Source organism: Convolutriloba macropyga, chromosome 4, assembly GCF_964194025.1.
Source record: "Convolutriloba macropyga chromosome 4, txConMacr16.3, whole genome shotgun sequence".
Lineage (NCBI taxonomy): Eukaryota > Metazoa > Xenacoelomorpha > Acoela > Convolutidae > Convolutriloba > Convolutriloba macropyga.
In genome coordinates this window covers 26,731,488-26,749,511 of record NC_134471.1, presented here as the reverse complement: position 1 = coordinate 26,749,511, position 18,024 = coordinate 26,731,488, and the positions used below count along the sequence as shown (strand labels likewise).

Sequence of the window (18,024 nt, the reverse complement as noted above, 5' to 3'; positions counted from 1 at the left end):
ACAGTTAAGATGAATATCAGAAAATATGAAAAGAATTAAACAGTCCACCACCATACATCAGTGGAGGCAGACATTGCCACTGATCACCCATTTCCGAATGTACAAAACAAAAAAGAAGCAAACCTAGTTGTGCCAAAGTTAGCAAAACTTCCTGTAAGGCGCAATAAGTTTCCATAGCAGCATCAAATGACATTTTTAGAGATTATTATAGACCATTAATAATATCTGAAGCAAAAAAAACGAAAGAGCTAAACTGCGTGAAATTGTGAATGAGAGAACAATTTAGATCTCGCAAAAAGTCATAACAGTCAAGCAAATTTTGCGCAGAGCTACAATAACAGCTTCAAATTGCGTTCGAGAGAGCAATTAACAAAGCTTTAAAACCTGGGAATTAATTAAATTTTGTCAGATTTGGTACAAAACAAAGCATTGGTTAAGAAATCAAAATGTTGGTACATTCCACACTATTATGCATAATTCGCTCACGCATGACGCCGTTTAAAAAGAAAGTTGCTTTTTCAGATCCAAAAGAGAGGAGAAAATCATCAATTTAAAATTAAGTACGGGATCTGATTTTTCTACAATCTACGGCAAAAAGATTCAGTCACGCATGGATAGCATAAATATAAAAGCACCAATTTGACAAAACTGCAGTGGAAGATGCGCAGCTGTCAATTGCGACCAGGAACAGAAGCATTTACACTTCTGAATGCAGTGTTCGTGTTCCAGGCGCTGTTGAGTCCTTTGCAATTCCTGCATGTGAAAGCAGGAACACCGTTGCAAGTAATCTCATTGAGCCTAGAACTGCCTTCAAGTAGTCGCATGCAGTAGAATGTGTTTGAAGAAGTATCTCGGTAACTGAGCATTCCCACCGAGTTGACGTAGTAGCCCGGACTCAGACGTCGGAACTGTCAAAAAAGTTTTCTCATCACTCATACTGAAAACATTTTTGATCACGCTCGTCCTTTCTATTGCTTTGAATTCTGAGTATTCTATGAAAAATTAATAATCGAAGATAAAAGAGAATATCGATCAAACTATCTTGAATTCGTGCGAATTAGAAAGAAAGTTTAACTTACCAAGAAAAGACTACAAAGACTACAAAGATTGTAATATTACAAAGACAAGAGCAAAATTGATTCTAGTCACAAATTTATATAAATGAATCGTCAATTAATGGTGCTTAGAATTAGTATTCGGATCAAATTGGTGAATCTAGATAACTATTATTAGAGTGAGATTAGTTGATGTAAAATCTTCCCAGCATGAATTGAGTGATTATGATACCACCGGAAATGTGAACGAATTCTTAGAAAATTTTAAATGCATACCATCTATGGTACCCCCTGCGATTGATTTCTAGGAAATTTGCAGAAGCAAACCATATTGGGTAACCCTTGCGACCCCCTGTAAATCATGGTGCTAAGATTAGTTTTGTATCTTGACTTTCTCGCACTGATTATGGGTATATATACAGCTGATTTTTGAGCCTTTTTCACCCCCAAAATCACATCACCATCTTGATCTAATAATCAGATCTCTCCTGTAAATCTCTAAATTCTACTGTAATTATCATTTTTGTTATTCTCTCTTTTTGAGAAATTAATTTTTCTACTTAGTTAAAAACACTTTTTATTCCGCTTGCGAAAACGCATAACCCAAAAAAAGAAAAGAAGCACAAAATTTTATTGTTCCGAAGGAACTATACGCTCAATTGGATTTTTCTATGTTCAGTCAGTTTTGGCCAATCAATATATTCACGGTAGACAGTTGTGAGTGGTATCACTAGAGAGCCCCTCGAGCGTACAATTTGAAACCAGATTTTTAAAAAATTTTGTTATTTTTCGAGTTGTTGAACTTGAAATTTTTTGTGAACGTATCATATTTTGTTCACTTTTAATGTGACTTTTGCTCAATCTACAATCTTCTGTGTCAAATTGTTGCTTCAAGTAATATTTACGCTAAAAAATGAAACAATTACGTGTTATTAATAGACTGGCAGCGATTAAAAGGTATCATTGGAGATCTTTTCAAGCAAATGGATTCCAATTCTAATGAAACGCTGGTTTTTCAACTTTTTAATATTTTTCATGTCAGTTGCCGACAAGTCAAATTTCAAGCCAAGTTTACATTGAACAATATTATTTACGTTAAAATGAAGCCCAATGAAAATCTAATTTGTTTCCAGGGAATAACTCTGGCTACGAGGTTTTTCTGGCTACGACACCTTGTTTTTAAAAATTTTTATTCAATTATTGAGTTTTGCCTGCACTTGTTGCATTCTTTTAATAACTTATTTAATTAATTAATTAAAAACTAATTAATTAATTAAAAACTGAATTAATTAGAGTAATTAATTCCACATTTAATTACTCTAATTAATTAAATGTGGAATTGGCATCCTAACGAAAACTAGTGGCTGTTATGAAAGTCAAAATAATTGTTCCAAAAAGGTATATTTGCACATTACCCTTTTTTTCTAAATTATAGGAACTTGTAGGTCAATCCCACTAATGACAGGTCTCATATTTTGTCTTTGGCACAAAAAAGTCTGGCTAGCGCCTCATTTTTCAACCATTGCCAACAAGTCAAATTTCAAGCCAAGTTTCCATTGAAGAACAAACTTATTTTCGTTAAAATGAAGCCCAATGAAAACCCATTTTGCTTCCAGGGAGTAGCTCAAGGTTTTTCTGGCTACGACACCTTGTTTTTTAAAAAATTTTATTGAATTACTGAGTTTTGACTGCACTTGTTGCATTCTTTGAGTTTTGCCTGCACTTGTTGCATTCTTTTCATAACCTAGTCTAATTGATTAAATGTGGAATTGACATCCTAAAGAAAATTAATGGCTTATGAAATTCAAAATATTTGTTCCAGAAAAAGAATATTTGCACATTATCCTCTTTATATAATAAATTATATGAAATTGTAGGCCGATCCCACTAATGTCAGGTCTCATATTTTGTCTTTTGACACAAAAATTGTCTGGCTAGCGGCCTTATGTTGCAACTATTGCTTTTATTTTTTTGATACAAGCTCTCAAAAAAATTCTCGTTTCGCCTGTATTTGTTGCTCTTTTTCATACGGTCGTAAGAATTATTCTGATTAGTGAGCAGGTCTGATTAGCGTCGTATTGAAATTATTCATTGCTGTCAGTGTATAGCTGATTTTTATAAACACTCAGCGTTTTCATAAACATTTTGCGAGTGCTCCGTTGTCTTTTCCAATTCCCCGTAATAGCAAGTGATACAATAATTCAGATCTCTAGTAACTGATATAATATGAATAGTAACCGAAAAAAAAAACATAACCGACTAACGTCGGGCGAATTGCTCTCAAACGACCGGCGAGCGGTTGGCTTGGTCAGTAGCTAGCCACGGGGGGGGGGGGGGGGGTGCACCGGGGGCTGATGGGGGCAGCACTGGGTTGGGGGGGGGGCAAAAGCGCGGTGGGGGGGGGGGGGGGGGTGGGTGGAGCCAATAGTGGGGGTGGGGGTCAACAAGGGGGGAGGTGTCTCAACCTCTGAACCGCCCTTCACACCATAAGTATAAGTCTCCAAAACAGTTTGAGCTGAAACAGACCTGAAAGGCTCTAAGAGCACTTAATGCCCGCTGGGCGCTACCTGTTTATCCCGTTTTTGAGGACGAAAAGTCAAAAGCGTCAGACGAAAAATTGGTCAAGCGAAAAATCGCATAAAAAAGACCGACAGGACTAATATAATTGCTACAAACTTCGTTTGAGAGCAATTAATAAAATCATTTAATAGCTGATAATTATAATGGCTTCAATACACTATGTATCATTTACATCATGAACCATGATAGTTCATGTTCCAGATTTAAAAGCGAATTGGGTCTGAGGGCTTAGTTTTATTCAGAGTAATTCACTTCATGAACGGAACATAACAAAAACTAAAAACCGTATTCTTTCTTTTCAATTGGACGGTGAAAATGAGAGGAATTTATTATGACAACCAGCTGTAGAGTTTAAAAACTTAATGCAAAGTAATTACCGCATGTCTACACTTCTGCGCCCTTGAGATCTTTACAAAAAGACAGGGGCAATCTATAACAGGAGAAATGCTCTAGCTCTGGATAAGGTGTTTAAAACGGTTTTTGAGCAGACCTGAATGTCCAACGTTTGGCACGATGTACAGTTGCAGCCATTTGTGGGCCCACAGTTGCCATTGCAGCAGTCACAGTAGAAGTCCAGCCTCCTCCCACAGTAGAACTTGCCTGCAATGAACACGTTCATTATCATCAATCAGCTTCTTTCTTGTTGAATAAGTGTTACGTTAGGGACAAAATAATTCTTCGATCATTCAGGTTAGTTTTTCTGTCGCGTTTTTGCATAAGTCCGAAAAAACTGGAATAAGTTTCACTTTTATTTATTTCTCCCTCGTAAGTATACGCGTCTCGACGTTTTTTAAATCAAACCGAGCTACCTGTTGTTCCAAGCCTCGGGTGATTAACGCCACCGCTGCCCCTGACAGGAAAGCGTGATCTCAAATTACCAACAGTTGCATTTCCAGATGATACACAACCACTGCATGCAGCACTAGGGCCAGTTAATAGCTCAACTAAGGGACCACCAGAAGTGGCAGACGTTGAGGTAACCACCTCCACCTTGTCTGACCGACAAAGCGATGTGACATCAGCAGCGTGCTTTGCTTCAAGATGACCTGAAAACCAAAAGATAAACAACCCAGTCGGACAATTAGTCTGACACCAAGAGTCGCTATAATTGCCCCTATGTTTCATTTAGCTGATTTACAAAGAGCGAGCAAACAAGAATTTCGCTCATTTTTGTAAAAGATTGACACTCAAATCAGTCATAGGAAACAGTCAGGCTCCTATCAAGGTTTAATTTCATTAATGCAGCAGAACACTTGCAGAAGTGATCACCCTTTTTAGCTAATTTTGATGATATTGCAAATTAAAAATAAAAATGCCCTACGCTCAGGCACCAAGTTACAGGATTTCTTTCTAAAGCACTGAGATACACGGGGTCAGCATTCAATTTTTGTTCAATATTTCGTGGTGTATCTTGATACGATAACTAAGCAAACTTCTTTAATCAACGCTTGAAGATGAAGGCAACTTGAAAATTTCAGCACGCCTAGTTAAAAAAATTTAAAAATGTCTGCTTTCGTTTGGATACAAGATTGACGCCTACATCAGAAAAACTGGTAAATAGCTAGCAGTGATTCCCACAAAACCCAATAGCATTGAAAGAGTAGAAACAATAGAAAATTTTAATCGGTTTGCGAAAATCAGTTCAAAAGCGCGAGCTATTTTGGCAAAATTCGCTGTTAGACATACTCTTTTTCCCTACTGAGATGATATGTCGATTAGTAACAATACCAATTAACATTAAACATCGTAACTGAGACTTATTAGAACAATGTATCAGACGCAGGCATCAAACTGCTCATTATGGGTTTATCCCTTTTCTTTTTTTTTTTCATTTTGTTTTTCAACAATGATTCTGTTCATTTAGATTGCTTTACTGAGCAACTTCAGTTTAAAATCACTTTGAGCAGAATGAGAGAACAGTAATGAGAATGAGAAAACTAGCCAAGAGAAGTAAAAAAAAAGAATGACATTTTTAACATTAAAAACAAAATGTCAAAAAAGAGTCAAGTGAGGTAAAGTGAAACGGACTTTTGTTCTACGAAGTTAAAAAAAACAAACCAGGACCAGCCCAAGGCTAATAGGGGATAGGACAACAGTGGAAGGGGCAATTTTGGCTGCACGGGGCCCTTATGGCCTGAACAATATGCAGGGGTGGGGATTAGGGGGGGGGGGGGGGTTGAAGAGAGGGAGGGAGGCTGATGCACTGAATTCGTCAATCATAGAAAAAAGGCTACAAAACAATCATCAGCAGTTCTGTTAGGTGAAAACGTGACCAAAAAAACATGAAAGCAAGAACCAAAAGATCCCCAAAAACCGCTCGAAATAAATGCCCAAGTCAATGAAAACTATCACAAAAAATTTGCGGCCAAAATGAAGAAAATACGATATACTATAAGGCATATGAGCACTAGGCGACAAGACCATAGCAAAAGCAACCGTTAAAAGAACCTTCAAGACTCAAAAGTTCAAACATTTTGAAAAAATGGTTAAAAATTGTAAAAAAACCCAACGCCATATCATGCACAAATTCGTTTATTAGGCGTCACCAATCGATGATAACTATGTTCAATGATCGATCAAACTTACTTTCAATGATCGATCATAGTTGATCGATCGTTGAAAGTAAGTTATAATACACCAAAACAAACAAATAAAAAGGGGCAAAACTCCAAAATTTTGCTGATATTTATCGATTGCAATTTGTGTTAAGTCACGGAAAGCATTAGCTGTGAGCTATAATAATTAAATTAGTTAAAAACTGAGACGAGTATAGAAGCTGCAATAAGAAAAACAATTATTTCTGATCATTGACCAGATTTAGTGAAAGGATAAAATTTGCAAAATCAGCAAACAAAACAAACGATTTAAAAACTCGCAACTTTTGAGAACAAATAGTATCAAGTCATAAAAACGCTAACTTTAAAAAAGAGTTCTCAATTAGTTTCATGCATGCTTCATTATACGACGATGAGAACTGTCATTAATGAGACTAAGTGATAAGACAACAAAATAACTACAAAACTGGGCAAGACTAAAAAATGGCTATTTTTTAAAACAAGTTGTGATTAAGTTGCTTAATTTTTTAGAAATCAACTGAAATTGCTACATAACTTTTATTACGCCTAATTAGAGAACCCATGAGACCATTCAAAAATAATAACAAAAACGAACAGAACAAAAAATAACTGACAGCTTACAAACATAACCGGCAGGTTGCCGGAATAGCTACGAAATAGACTTGCCTGCCGTATAATAGAGATAGAAACAGATACAGATCTAAATTGAAAAAGCGACGCCACTCAAAAAGCTATGTTAAAAAACATTTCGCGCTAAAATAATAAAGATTGTTAAAATTCATTCCGCAGACGCCTTTTTTTATTGGGGACCTTTACTGCACATATGAGTTCCTTTATTGGACTTGAAAAAGTAAAAACATCAAAAATTTTAAAGCGCAAAAGTCAATTAATTGAGTGAGGTAGGTCACATATGATCAAAATCTAATCACACAAATGACTTAAAAACTTTTGCTAGAGAGAATGAGAAATGACGCGCAAATGCCGTTAGTGAGAACAAGAAGTCATTCAGAAAAATTGACTTCTCAGCATTGCTGTTTGAACAAATGTAAAACGAAAAAGAGCGTCAGACGACGAAACAAAAAAAAACCAAGATCACCGCAATATAGCTCCGCTCAGCTTACAGCTTCGCTGCTATAAAAACAATCAGTGTCTAATTCTAAGTGGCACAACGAAATATACAACCAAAACTCAAAAATTAGCAATACTTTAAAAAGAGTAGTGTTAAACTCACAGAAAACAAGAGCGACAAACTAAAACAAATTCTTCGATCAACTAAATTCGTATTAGCATCCGCAGAGACCTTCCATTAATGAGATTAAGTGATAAGGACAGCAATAAGTGCAACAAATAATAGAAATACTCAAAAATTGCTAAAACTTTTTGAAATGGTTAGTGTAAAAATCACTGAAAGTATAAGCTACAAATTGAACTAATTAATCCGATGCACTATATCTTTATTAGCAACCGATGAGGCAGAAATAAAGGTTTTTTGAAAAAGAACATACTTTAAGTCATAGATAGCATTCGTTATGTACTGAACGGATTATTTCGATTAATTTCAGTCTTCTGATCAAACGATGAGACGTGTCATTCAAGAGACTATGGAGAGAGACAGGACAACAAAAAATAGCAAAACTTAAAAATTCCATATTTCTTGAAAGTGAGTAGTCAGAAAGTCATGGAGAGAATTAGCCTTAAAATGAAACAACTAAACAAAATAACACTGCCCACGTTAGCAACCTATCAGAGCTGTCATTAATCAGGTTAAATGATACGAACACAGAACAACAAACACTCAAAAATTCACTAAACATCTTTGAAAACAAATAGCTATTAACTCGAATCATTAATTAGATTCATTTACTTCTCACAACTTCCCAACGAAAGCTGTCAATAATGATGCTTGTTGATAGGACAACAGAGAGAATCACCCATCCAATCTAGATCCTTTGAGTAGTAAAAAATAGTCCCGCTATAGCAGAGTTTCATTGTTGCTGTTTATTAGGAACACAGTTGGGGTCTATGAACACAGCGCCATTATCTTTACACAGTCATTGATATACAGTAACCAACGCTTACAACAGTAGACACTCATAATTGACTCAACAACATCTACTACAAGTCTAAAACTCAATACTTGATATTACACAATTGTTCTCAATTACTTTTTTTTACAAAACTGATTAATTGCAAACTTGGCTTCTATCTTCTCTAATTCAGTTAGCTCAAGTTTATGGTGAAAACTTATGCATTTGCGATCAAATTTTGAACAAAAGACAAGTAAAAGACGCTCACCAAAGAAATTAGGGGGAGTGAATTTGTCGCTGCAAAACTTGCACTCGATCGGCTGATTGGGACAGAGGCGGTTGTGGTCATTCAAGTTCCCAATCTTCACTGATTTGCCACACTCGTTTGGACATGGAATGCTCATGCTGTCTATAAGACGTTTCAAAGCACCTAAAATGAAGAACTAAAGTCAAAGAATGATAAAAATGTGATTGGCCGACATAAGGTTAGTTGCATGGGGGGGGGGGGGTAATATTATTTAAAAACACATTCCGGATTCATTTACATTCAATTGCAGTCCAAATTTTCTTCATTTCGGCAACTATCGCTGATTTGCATAAACACAACGAAGTAAACGAAGATATGAGATCATTAATGGAGATATTTAATAGATAGTTGCAGAAAGATACGTTGAAGGATCTTTAACAAATTTTTGTTGAAGGATCTTTAACACATTTTTGCAGAAGTTAAACAACAAGGAGGTTATTCATAGAGAAGCGTCAATCAAGATCGAAGAATAACTTTTTTCATGCACAAAGATAGAGCAGCAGAAAGACGGAGAGGAGAGTCATCACCGGACGCAGAGTATGCACTTTGCAATCGAGAAGAGGTGGACAACCAGACTTTCCACTATTTCTCTACAAATAGAGAGAAAAACATCGGAGCATTTGCTCTTTTTAGCCGATTTCAACAAACATTTCAAGTTTATGAGGTAATCAATCTACGATTGAACAAAAATCAGGAAAATCAAGAGAAGGGAACATTTGTGTTACAGAAGAGAAGTTTCCCTGCACGAATTTCTGTGCAGCTGAATCAGAAAGTGAAATTCTTTAGTTAATAAGCCTTTAGTTAATAATCGCCAATCTAATTCAATAAAATTAATATCTGAATTGTCGCAATTAGTGCAAACTCAACAGATTCAGAAACCTTTCCAGCACCTCAAGGAAGTACTTGCTAAAAAATTACTTGCTTTTAAAATTCCCCACGCACTGTTTATTGCATGCCTATTAACATTGTTAAGAAGTAAATAACGAGCAAGGCATCTTTGTTTAAAAATACGAAATCGATTGATTTTCAATTATTAGCAAAATTAATAGCAACCAAAGATGGGCGGCATAGAAAACTACAGGCGAATGAAACAAGTTGAGTCCACGCTACACTCTAAAAAATGTGTCCAGTCCACTTCACTTTAGATTATTACTTCAGGCGCAGTTTTACTTTTTATGTACGACAGCATAATCCATAATCATAACTACAGCTCTCTGAAAAGAGTTTCGAAAAAACTTTCCGTGACATTTTGGTTAAAAAAGAAGAGAAACTAAAAAAACATGAACAAGGTTCAATTTTCAATTTATGCTTGAAAAAAAATGCAGCGAGTTACGTCCTCTGCAATAATTATTTAATTCAGGAACATGATTTTTTTCCACTTAGCAAACAAAAAATTTAGCAAAACGTTTTCATGCGCCTTACCATTGGGAACAGTAATTTTTTCAATAAACGCACAGCTACAGAAGCGGTTACAAAAGTCATCGCACATGCACGAACCAATGAAAACACATATAATGAATACTGTGTTTATTATATGTGTTTTCGTCGGTTCGTCGATGCGCGAGGACTTCCCTAAGCGCTTCTGAAAATGTGCCTTTATTGAAAAAATTACTGTTCCTAATTGCAAGGCGCATGAAAACTGTTACAACAAAACCGGCAGATCTGCAAAACAGACTTATATGTAGAATATAGAGAGCAACAGATGAGAAAAGTTCTGAGACATGCAAATATACTTTTTATTGTTCCAACCCCACTTGTAGGGGGAGAAACTATATACTCAAACGTGTTTTTTTTAATCAGTCAATTTTTACCGATCGATAAAGCTAAATTACATTTCACGCTAAAAAATAAATCAATTTGGTGTTCCTAATAGCCGAAAAATGACTAAAATAGCTGGTTCTGGTCTCACAGGGAAGATTATTTTAAAAAAAAGAATTCGAATTCAATTTGACACCTGTTTTCATATATATTTGTTTTTTTTTAGTCACTTAGAGACTAGTCACCTCTCATATGGAGCTTCCGTTAATTACAAACTACATTTACAGTCAAAAGAAGCCCATTGAAAAAAATTAGTTTTCAAGGAATCATGTTCTTTTTGGCTTCGAATCTGAGTTTTCGTAACTTTTAATGGAATTTTGATTTACTTTTTGAGATTTTACTAAAACTTTGTTGTCCTATGGCATAGACTCGTTGAGTATATGTGCAATAGGCTTCCTAATGAGCATTAAGTCAACCTATCTAGTGATTTGAGTGGACAGCTAATGCCTGTTAAGAATTTAAAACAACTTTTCGGAAACAAAAAATGACACTAGCCGATTTTAAGCTTGTTAGAAGTTAAAATGGCTGCCCAGAATAATTTGGTTATAGTTGAAAGGAAAGGGGAGCTCGGATTGCAGAAACTGACATATACTTCACAAAAATCAGCTCACTTAAAGCTCATTAGGAAGCCATTGCACTTATAGTCAACGAATCTATACCATAGGAATACAAAATTAGAATAGAAAAAGAGCAATGAAATAGAGGCGTGAAAAAATCGAAAAACTTGCTCCTCTAAAAAAATTGTTCCTTTGTTTGCGGCTTAAAATATAAAACAAAAGAGAACTTCTGTAATGTGCCTTTTGGCTAACTATATTGTTGGAATAGATTTGCTGGAGTAATATTTCTCGCTGAATTAATTAACTACTTAATAGCATAGTCTTTTGTCATTTAAATTATTCTTTTCACGGATATTATTGTACAGGGCCTGAGTGGTTTCAATTTTAACTTCGGAGCAGGGCCGACAGCTATAAGGTTTTTCTAGTTGGGGAACAGATTTCAATCTGACTAAATTTTCTGACTGCTGAATTCTAGCTCGACAATTTTGTTTGTGTCTTCTTCAGCATTAGTACTTTTCAAGACCCAGGGGGCGTATTTACATTTAAGTAATCATTGTACAAATACATTAAGATTAACTCAAAATAAATCAAACTTCTGGCGCGTGCCGGGCAAATAGAATGAACATAGAGAAGTACAATGTAAATACAAATACCATTTAGCACTATCACAGATTCCTGCGTTGTGGGTATATCAACTAACAAAAGATAACTAAGTGGTTTTTATAGCAAATATACTTGAGAATGTTTACAGGATATTAATAAAGAAAATTTACATTTTCTCATCTTAATAAGGCAGAAAAGTCAAGTCTATATATATGGCCTTGAGATTATAGCAATATAGCACTAAATAAGACGATAAGTAAAAAGAGGACGACATATATCCATTATTATAAAGAACGTACGTTAGGACGTTACAACGTCCGATGACGAAACAGAACCAAAAACCAAGAACACCACAATATAGCTACACTCAGCTTACAACTATAAACATAGCTGGCAGATTGCCAGAAAATAGCCGCAATAGATTCGTTGATCGGCAGTCTAAAAAAAAACAGTAAAAAGACAGACCAAAAAATTCGTCTTTTCATTGAATGAAGGCTGATCTGCTATATTTTGATTAAAAATCTGTGTAAGTTATTGCTGCCTCTATTAGCTGATCTCAAATAACCTTCATTTAGAGTGAAACACGCCCATTTGACCTTATCGCTTTGAATTAAAGTAAATAAAAGTCAATTTCAAATTGAGGAAGTCATTTTTGAGAGTGAGGTAAGTCAAGTGTGACCAAAAATTTAATCACGCGCATGAACAAAAAAACTCGCTCCACTAAGAGCGAGAAATGACGTCACACATGCAATTCAGTTGAAATTGCATGAACGAATGAACAAATTTATGCTTGAAAAAAATTGCAGCGAGTTACGCCCTCTGCAATAATTATTTAATTCAGGAACATGATTTTTTTCCACTTAGCAAACAAAAAATTTAGCAAAACGTTTTCATGCGCCTTACCATTGGGAACAGTAATTTTTTCAATAAACGCACAGTTACAGAAGCGGTTACAAAAGTCATCGCACATGCACGAACCAATGAAAACACATATAATGAATACTGTGTTTATTATATGTGTTTTCATCGGTTCGTCGATGCGCGAGGACTTCCCTAAGCGCTTCTGAAAATGTGCCTTTATTGAAAAAATTACTGTTCCTAATTGCAAGGCGCATGAAAACTGGTACAACAAAACCGGCAGATCTGCAAAACAGACTTATATGTAGAATATAGAGAGCAACAGATGAGAAAAGTTCTGAGACATGCAAATATACTTTTTATTGTTCCAACCCCACTTGTAGAGGGAGAAACTATATACTCAAACGTGTTTTTTTTAATCAGTCAATTTTTACCGATCGATAAAGCTAAATTACATTTCACGCTAAAAAATAAATCAATTTGGTGTTCCTAATAGCCGAAAAATGACTAAAATAGCTGGTTCTGGTCTCACAGGGAAGATTATTTTAAAAAAAGGAATTCGAATTCAATTTGACACCTGTTTTCATATATATTTGTTTTTTTAGTCACTTAGAGACTAGTCACCTCTCATATGGAGCTTCCGTTAATTACAAACTACATTTACAGTCAAAAGAAGCCCATTGAAAAAAATTAGTTTTCAAGGAATCATGTTCTTTTTGGCTTCGAATCTGAGTTTTCGTAACTTTTAATGGAATTTTGATTTACTTTTTGAGATTTTACTAAAACTTTGTTGTCCTATGGCATAGACTCGTTGAGTATATGTGCAATAGGCTTCCTAATGAGCATTAAGTCAACCTATCTAGTAATTTGAGTGGACAGCTAATGCCTGTTAAGAATTTAAAACAACTTTTCGGAAACAAAAAATGACACTAGCCGATTTTAAGCTTGTTAGAAGTTAAAATGGCTGCCCAGAATAATTTGGTTATAGTTGAAAGGAAAGGGGAGCTCGGATTGCAGAAACTGACATATACTTCACAAAAATCAGCTCACTTAAAGCTCATTAGGAAGCCATTGCACTTATAGTCAACGAATCTATACCATAGGAATACAAAATTTTAGTAAAATCTCAAATAGTACATCAAAATTCCATTAAAAACTACAAAAACTTAGAGTCGAAGCCAAACAAAACATGAGCAATTCCTTGAAATCTAAATTTCTGTTGATTTGGCAACTATTGACCGTAAATATGGTTTGTAATTAACAGTTTTATGCCACGAGTTTTCTTGAATATACTTTTTAACTTTTGTATATTCTTTCATAATTTTGGTTCCTTTTGAAATCTCATCATATTATCCTGAAAATGATAGTTCTAACTGGCTTAGAGAAGACGTTTAAAGGATCAGAGATAAAGTTTTCAGAGAAAAGCTTATGGACTTCGACATTTATTGCTCGCACTTTTCTATTGAAGCTCTGGTTTTTGTCTGTATTCGTTATTGTTTTTATAGTCATAAAACTTATTGCAATGACCTATGAACAAAAAACAGCATTGTCTTCCCATCGAGGAAAACTATTGAAAATTATGGCCTTGATAATACGGGATTTTACCATACTTGTTCATATTTGTTGATATTTTTAAGTTTTATTGTTAAAAAAGAATCGCATTGCTGTTTAAAATTAATTGAAAAGTGAATGATCTTTGAAATTAAGTGAATGATCTTAGTCAATGCAGTCAGTTTACAGCAAAGAGTCTTTAAGTTTATGATATTGTTCTTTTCGTCAGCTTGCAACTTATTCTCATCATTGAGAGGTTCCCTCCAGTTCCTTTTAACCCAAAAATTAAAATTTCTATTGGTATTATGCCGTAACGAATGTTTTGTTTGTTGGACAAAATGCGTTTTCGTAAATGTTCTGTCAGTGATTAATAATTGTGTTGCTTTTTCTCTTCATTTAGGATATCTGCGTAATAATAGAGCCCAATTATTTTCAGATGATGCCCAAGCAAACTTACTTATTTTTTCAGCATAATTTTAGCTGAATTAGTAAAACAAATGAACTAAAATACCAATATTCAGATAACAGCTAATAATTTCAATGGCTTCAACAATTTGTGTTTTTCCAAAATGTTTTTCTTAGATTTTCTGCATCTTGAGTCCGTTTCTCTGGCTTAGTCTAACCAAAGACAGGTCCTATCAGTTTCGTAATGACTTTTTAGTAAATTTATCGAGAATTACTTTGTTAAAAGCTGAAAATTTTTAACACGTTTGAAATTATTTGGTTTAAAAAATGTTGATTATCTTTGGATTTCACTTCATTAGTTCTTCTTTTTGTCGACAAGTTACCTAGTCTCATTAAGTAAAAGTCCCATCTGCTGCATAGTTAAGATAAATTACATTTTTGTAGTTAAAGTTTTATCTGATTGCATTTTGACGTTATTACTAGATGCTTTTAAATTTAGATATTGAGCTTATGCCGTTCAGTTTCTGTTTTTCCTTCTGTTGTTTGACTTTGTTCTCGTAGTCTTTCAATGGCAGATCTCGTGACCTCTGTAATGAGGCAAGGCATTATGTTATTCAATTTTTTGTTTGGGTGTAGAACGATTTTTTTTAACTCAAACATCTATTCTTGATAATCTCTTCATTTGGTTGACAATTCAGTCAGAAAGGTAGAAGAGCTCGGGTCGGAACATCATGTGCAAACGCTCATTAACAAGTCCTTGTTTACACGATTGACCAATCAGAGTGTTGAGTTCATTCTCTTAATAGATAGGAAAAATTGTACAAGATCTGTTCAGGTTTGAGTTTTATTGTCGATACCTATATTGACCTTGAAAAAGGTTAGAGTGATCTTAAATAACCTCAAGTTTTGTGATTTAGAGAGTTGAGGTAAGTCAGTATGATACGAAAATTAATCACAGAGCTCAGCTTAAAACTCACCGCTAACTAGTTTAAGAAATGACGTCACGCATTTAAAAGTAGAAAAAGAGCAATGAAATAGAGGCGTGAAAATCGAAAAACTTGCTCCTCTAAAAAAATTGTTCCTTTGTTTGCGGCTTAAAATATAAAACGAAAAAGAACTTCTGTAATGTGCCTTTTGGCTAACTATATTGTTGGAATAGATTTGCTGGAGTAATATTTCTCGCTGAATTAATTAACTACTTAATAGCATAGTCTTTTGTCATTTAAATTATTCTTTTCACGGATATTATTGTACAGGGCCTGAGTGGTTTCAATTTTAACTTCGGGGCAGGGCCGACAGCTATAAGGTTTTTCTAGTTGGGGAACAGATTTCAATCTATGACTAAATTTTCTGACTGCTGAATTCTAGCTCGACAATTTTGTTTGTGTCTTCTTCAGCATTAGTACTTTTCAAGACCCAGGGGGCGTATTTACATTTAAGTAATCATTGTACAAATACATTAAGATTAACTCAAAATAAATCAAACTTCTGGCGCGTGCCGGGCAAATAGAATGAACATAGAGAAGTACAATGTAAATACAAATACCATTTAGCACTATCACAGATTCCTGCGTTGTGGGTATATCAACTAACAAAAGATAACTAAGTGGTTTTTATAGCAAATATACTTGAGAAAGTTTACAGGATATTAATAAAGAAAATTTACATTTTCTCATCTTAATAAGGCAGAAAAGTCAAGTCTATATATATGGCCTTGAGTTTATAGCAATATAGCACTAAATAAGACGATAAGTAAAAAGAGGAGGACATATATCCATTATTATAAAGAACGTACGTTAGGACGTTACAACGTCCGATGACGAAACAGAACCAAAAACCAAGAACACCACAATATAGCTACACTCAGCTTACAACTATAAACATAGCTGGCAGATTGCCAGAAAATAGCCGCAATAGATTCGTTGATCGGCAGTCTAAAAAAAACAGTAAAAAGACAGACCAAAAAATTCGTCTTTTCATTGAATGAAGGCTGATCTGTTATATTTTGATTAAAAATCTGTGTAAGTTATTGCTGCCTCTATTAGCTGATCTCAAATAACCTTCATTTAGAGTGAAACACGCCCATTTGACCTTATCGCTTTGAATTAAAGTAAATAAAAGTCAATTTCAAATTGAGGAAGTCATTTTTGAGAGTGAGGTAGGTCAAGTGTGACCAATAATTTAATCACGCGCATGAACAAAAAAACTCGCTCCACTAAGAGCGAAAAATGACGTCACACATGCAATTCAGTTGAAATTGCATGAACGAATGAACAAAAAGTGGCTGTGACGTCATATGGTCGTAACAAAAATCATGACGAAATAAAAAAAACCAAGAGAAGGCCAATAATAGCCCCAGCTATCGCTGTGCGGCTATTAATGAAAAACAAACGGTTCATAAGCTGTAAAAGCAGTAGTTCAAGAAATCAGATTATATCAAAATTCTTTTGTTACACTGAGCTGCAGTTGAACATGACATTAAACCCCGATAAACTAAAAAAATTAATAATTCATGAGAATCTCTCCTAAATTAAGACCAAATAAAAGTAGCACTTAGTTTGCAGGTAGTCTTTTCTCGTTGTTGAATCATACAGCTGTCATAGATTACATAATTGGTGGTAAATAAGGTACTCTTTGAAACCTGAAAAATTTATTTCTTGATAGAACTCTAATTTTTGGTACTAATATTGTTGTGATTGGATTGATAATATATGGTACTATTATGCATATTTCTTCATAAATGAAAAAAACCAAACAAATAGTTGTCTACGTGAGTGAATCAAAATCATCAAATCCAATTGATATCGTTTTAGCTACTTTTATCGCACAAATGATTGAACTGCCATCGATTTTACCCATACCTCTGTCTGGTTTATCCAAACTAGCTCCGCCAAAGAAGAGGTGAGCTATCCCCCTTGTCCTTGTAGGCACTGAGATCATCTTTAAACTGCAGAAAGAGCAGCCAAAATTTTTAATTTTCAAGCGCCAAAGAGCGGTACAGCTCAAATTCGGAAAACATATATTGAGCAGGCTCCCGAAAAGGTGGATAAATATTAATAAGTCTCGAATAATCATTGATTATCCTAGTTGAGTGATCATACGTTTCCCTTTGTAAATTGCGGTTTGCGAATTTGTATGCTTCTAATTGCTCAACTGTTTATAATTTGTTTTAAAAATGCATAATATTGCCTCGCGTACCTAAACGTAAGTCGTGAAGTGAACAAATTATTAGTGTCACGCAGCGCTTTCGTCACATTTGAACAGTCCATATGACTCACCTTTCACTGGATGGGAGGAGTAGCCGTCTTTCCGACAAAGAGGGCACTTGCTATCAACATTAGCTGCCATTGACATCTCATCCACGCATTGTTTGCATATTATTTGTTCACAGCAGTCTAACTCCAAGGCGTTGATTGGATGACTGTAACAGATGCCACATTCTACCATTCTCATGTAGTCGTCGCCCATTTTTATTCAAAATTTTGGATCTTGCCTCAAAGATCGAAATTTTGAATCTTGCCTCAAAAGTCGGATGACGATCAAGTCATTAACGAGCCATTTAACCTGAAATATTTTCACCTTCAATTTCCACAAGACTTTTGTTGCTGCTCTATCAAATTGACGAAGACGCATTTTATGCAAAGCTTTTTTAACTAAAAAGTTTTCCGTTTCCTCGTATCATATACC

The 18,024-nt window shown here is 34.9% G+C and overlaps 1 protein-coding gene across 1 annotated transcript; it reads right to left on the bottom strand.

Moving 5' to 3' along the window:
* Window positions 1-530: 530 nt before the first annotated feature.
* Window positions 531-17,897, bottom strand: LOC142338353 (uncharacterized). The gene is made up of 5 exons (XM_075388065.1): window positions 17,616-17,897; window positions 8,507-8,668; window positions 4,445-4,681; window positions 4,126-4,235; window positions 531-908 (listed from the first exon to the last, which is right to left on the bottom strand). Exons 1-5 carry the CDS (start codon window positions 17,803-17,805, stop codon window positions 672-674), a joined length of 936 nt encoding a protein of 311 aa, XP_075244180.1. The 5' UTR covers window positions 17,806-17,897; the 3' UTR covers window positions 531-671.
* Between the last annotated feature and the right edge of the window lie 127 nt (window positions 17,898-18,024).

Excerpts from the sequence above, each read along its gene's own strand:
- LOC142338353 (XM_075388065.1), bottom strand. The coding sequence starts at position 17,805 with ATGGGCGACGACTACATGAGAATGGTAGAATGTGGCATCTGTTACAGT. Across the intron at positions 4,682-8,506 it reads CACTCCCCCTAATTTCTTTG|GTCATCTTGAAGCAAAGCAC; the intron begins GTGAGCGTCTTT and ends TTTGGTTTTCAG. Across the intron at positions 909-4,125 it reads GCCAAACGTTGGACATTCAG|TTCCGACGTCTGAGTCCGGG; the intron begins GTCTGCTCAAAA and ends CTTTTTTGACAG.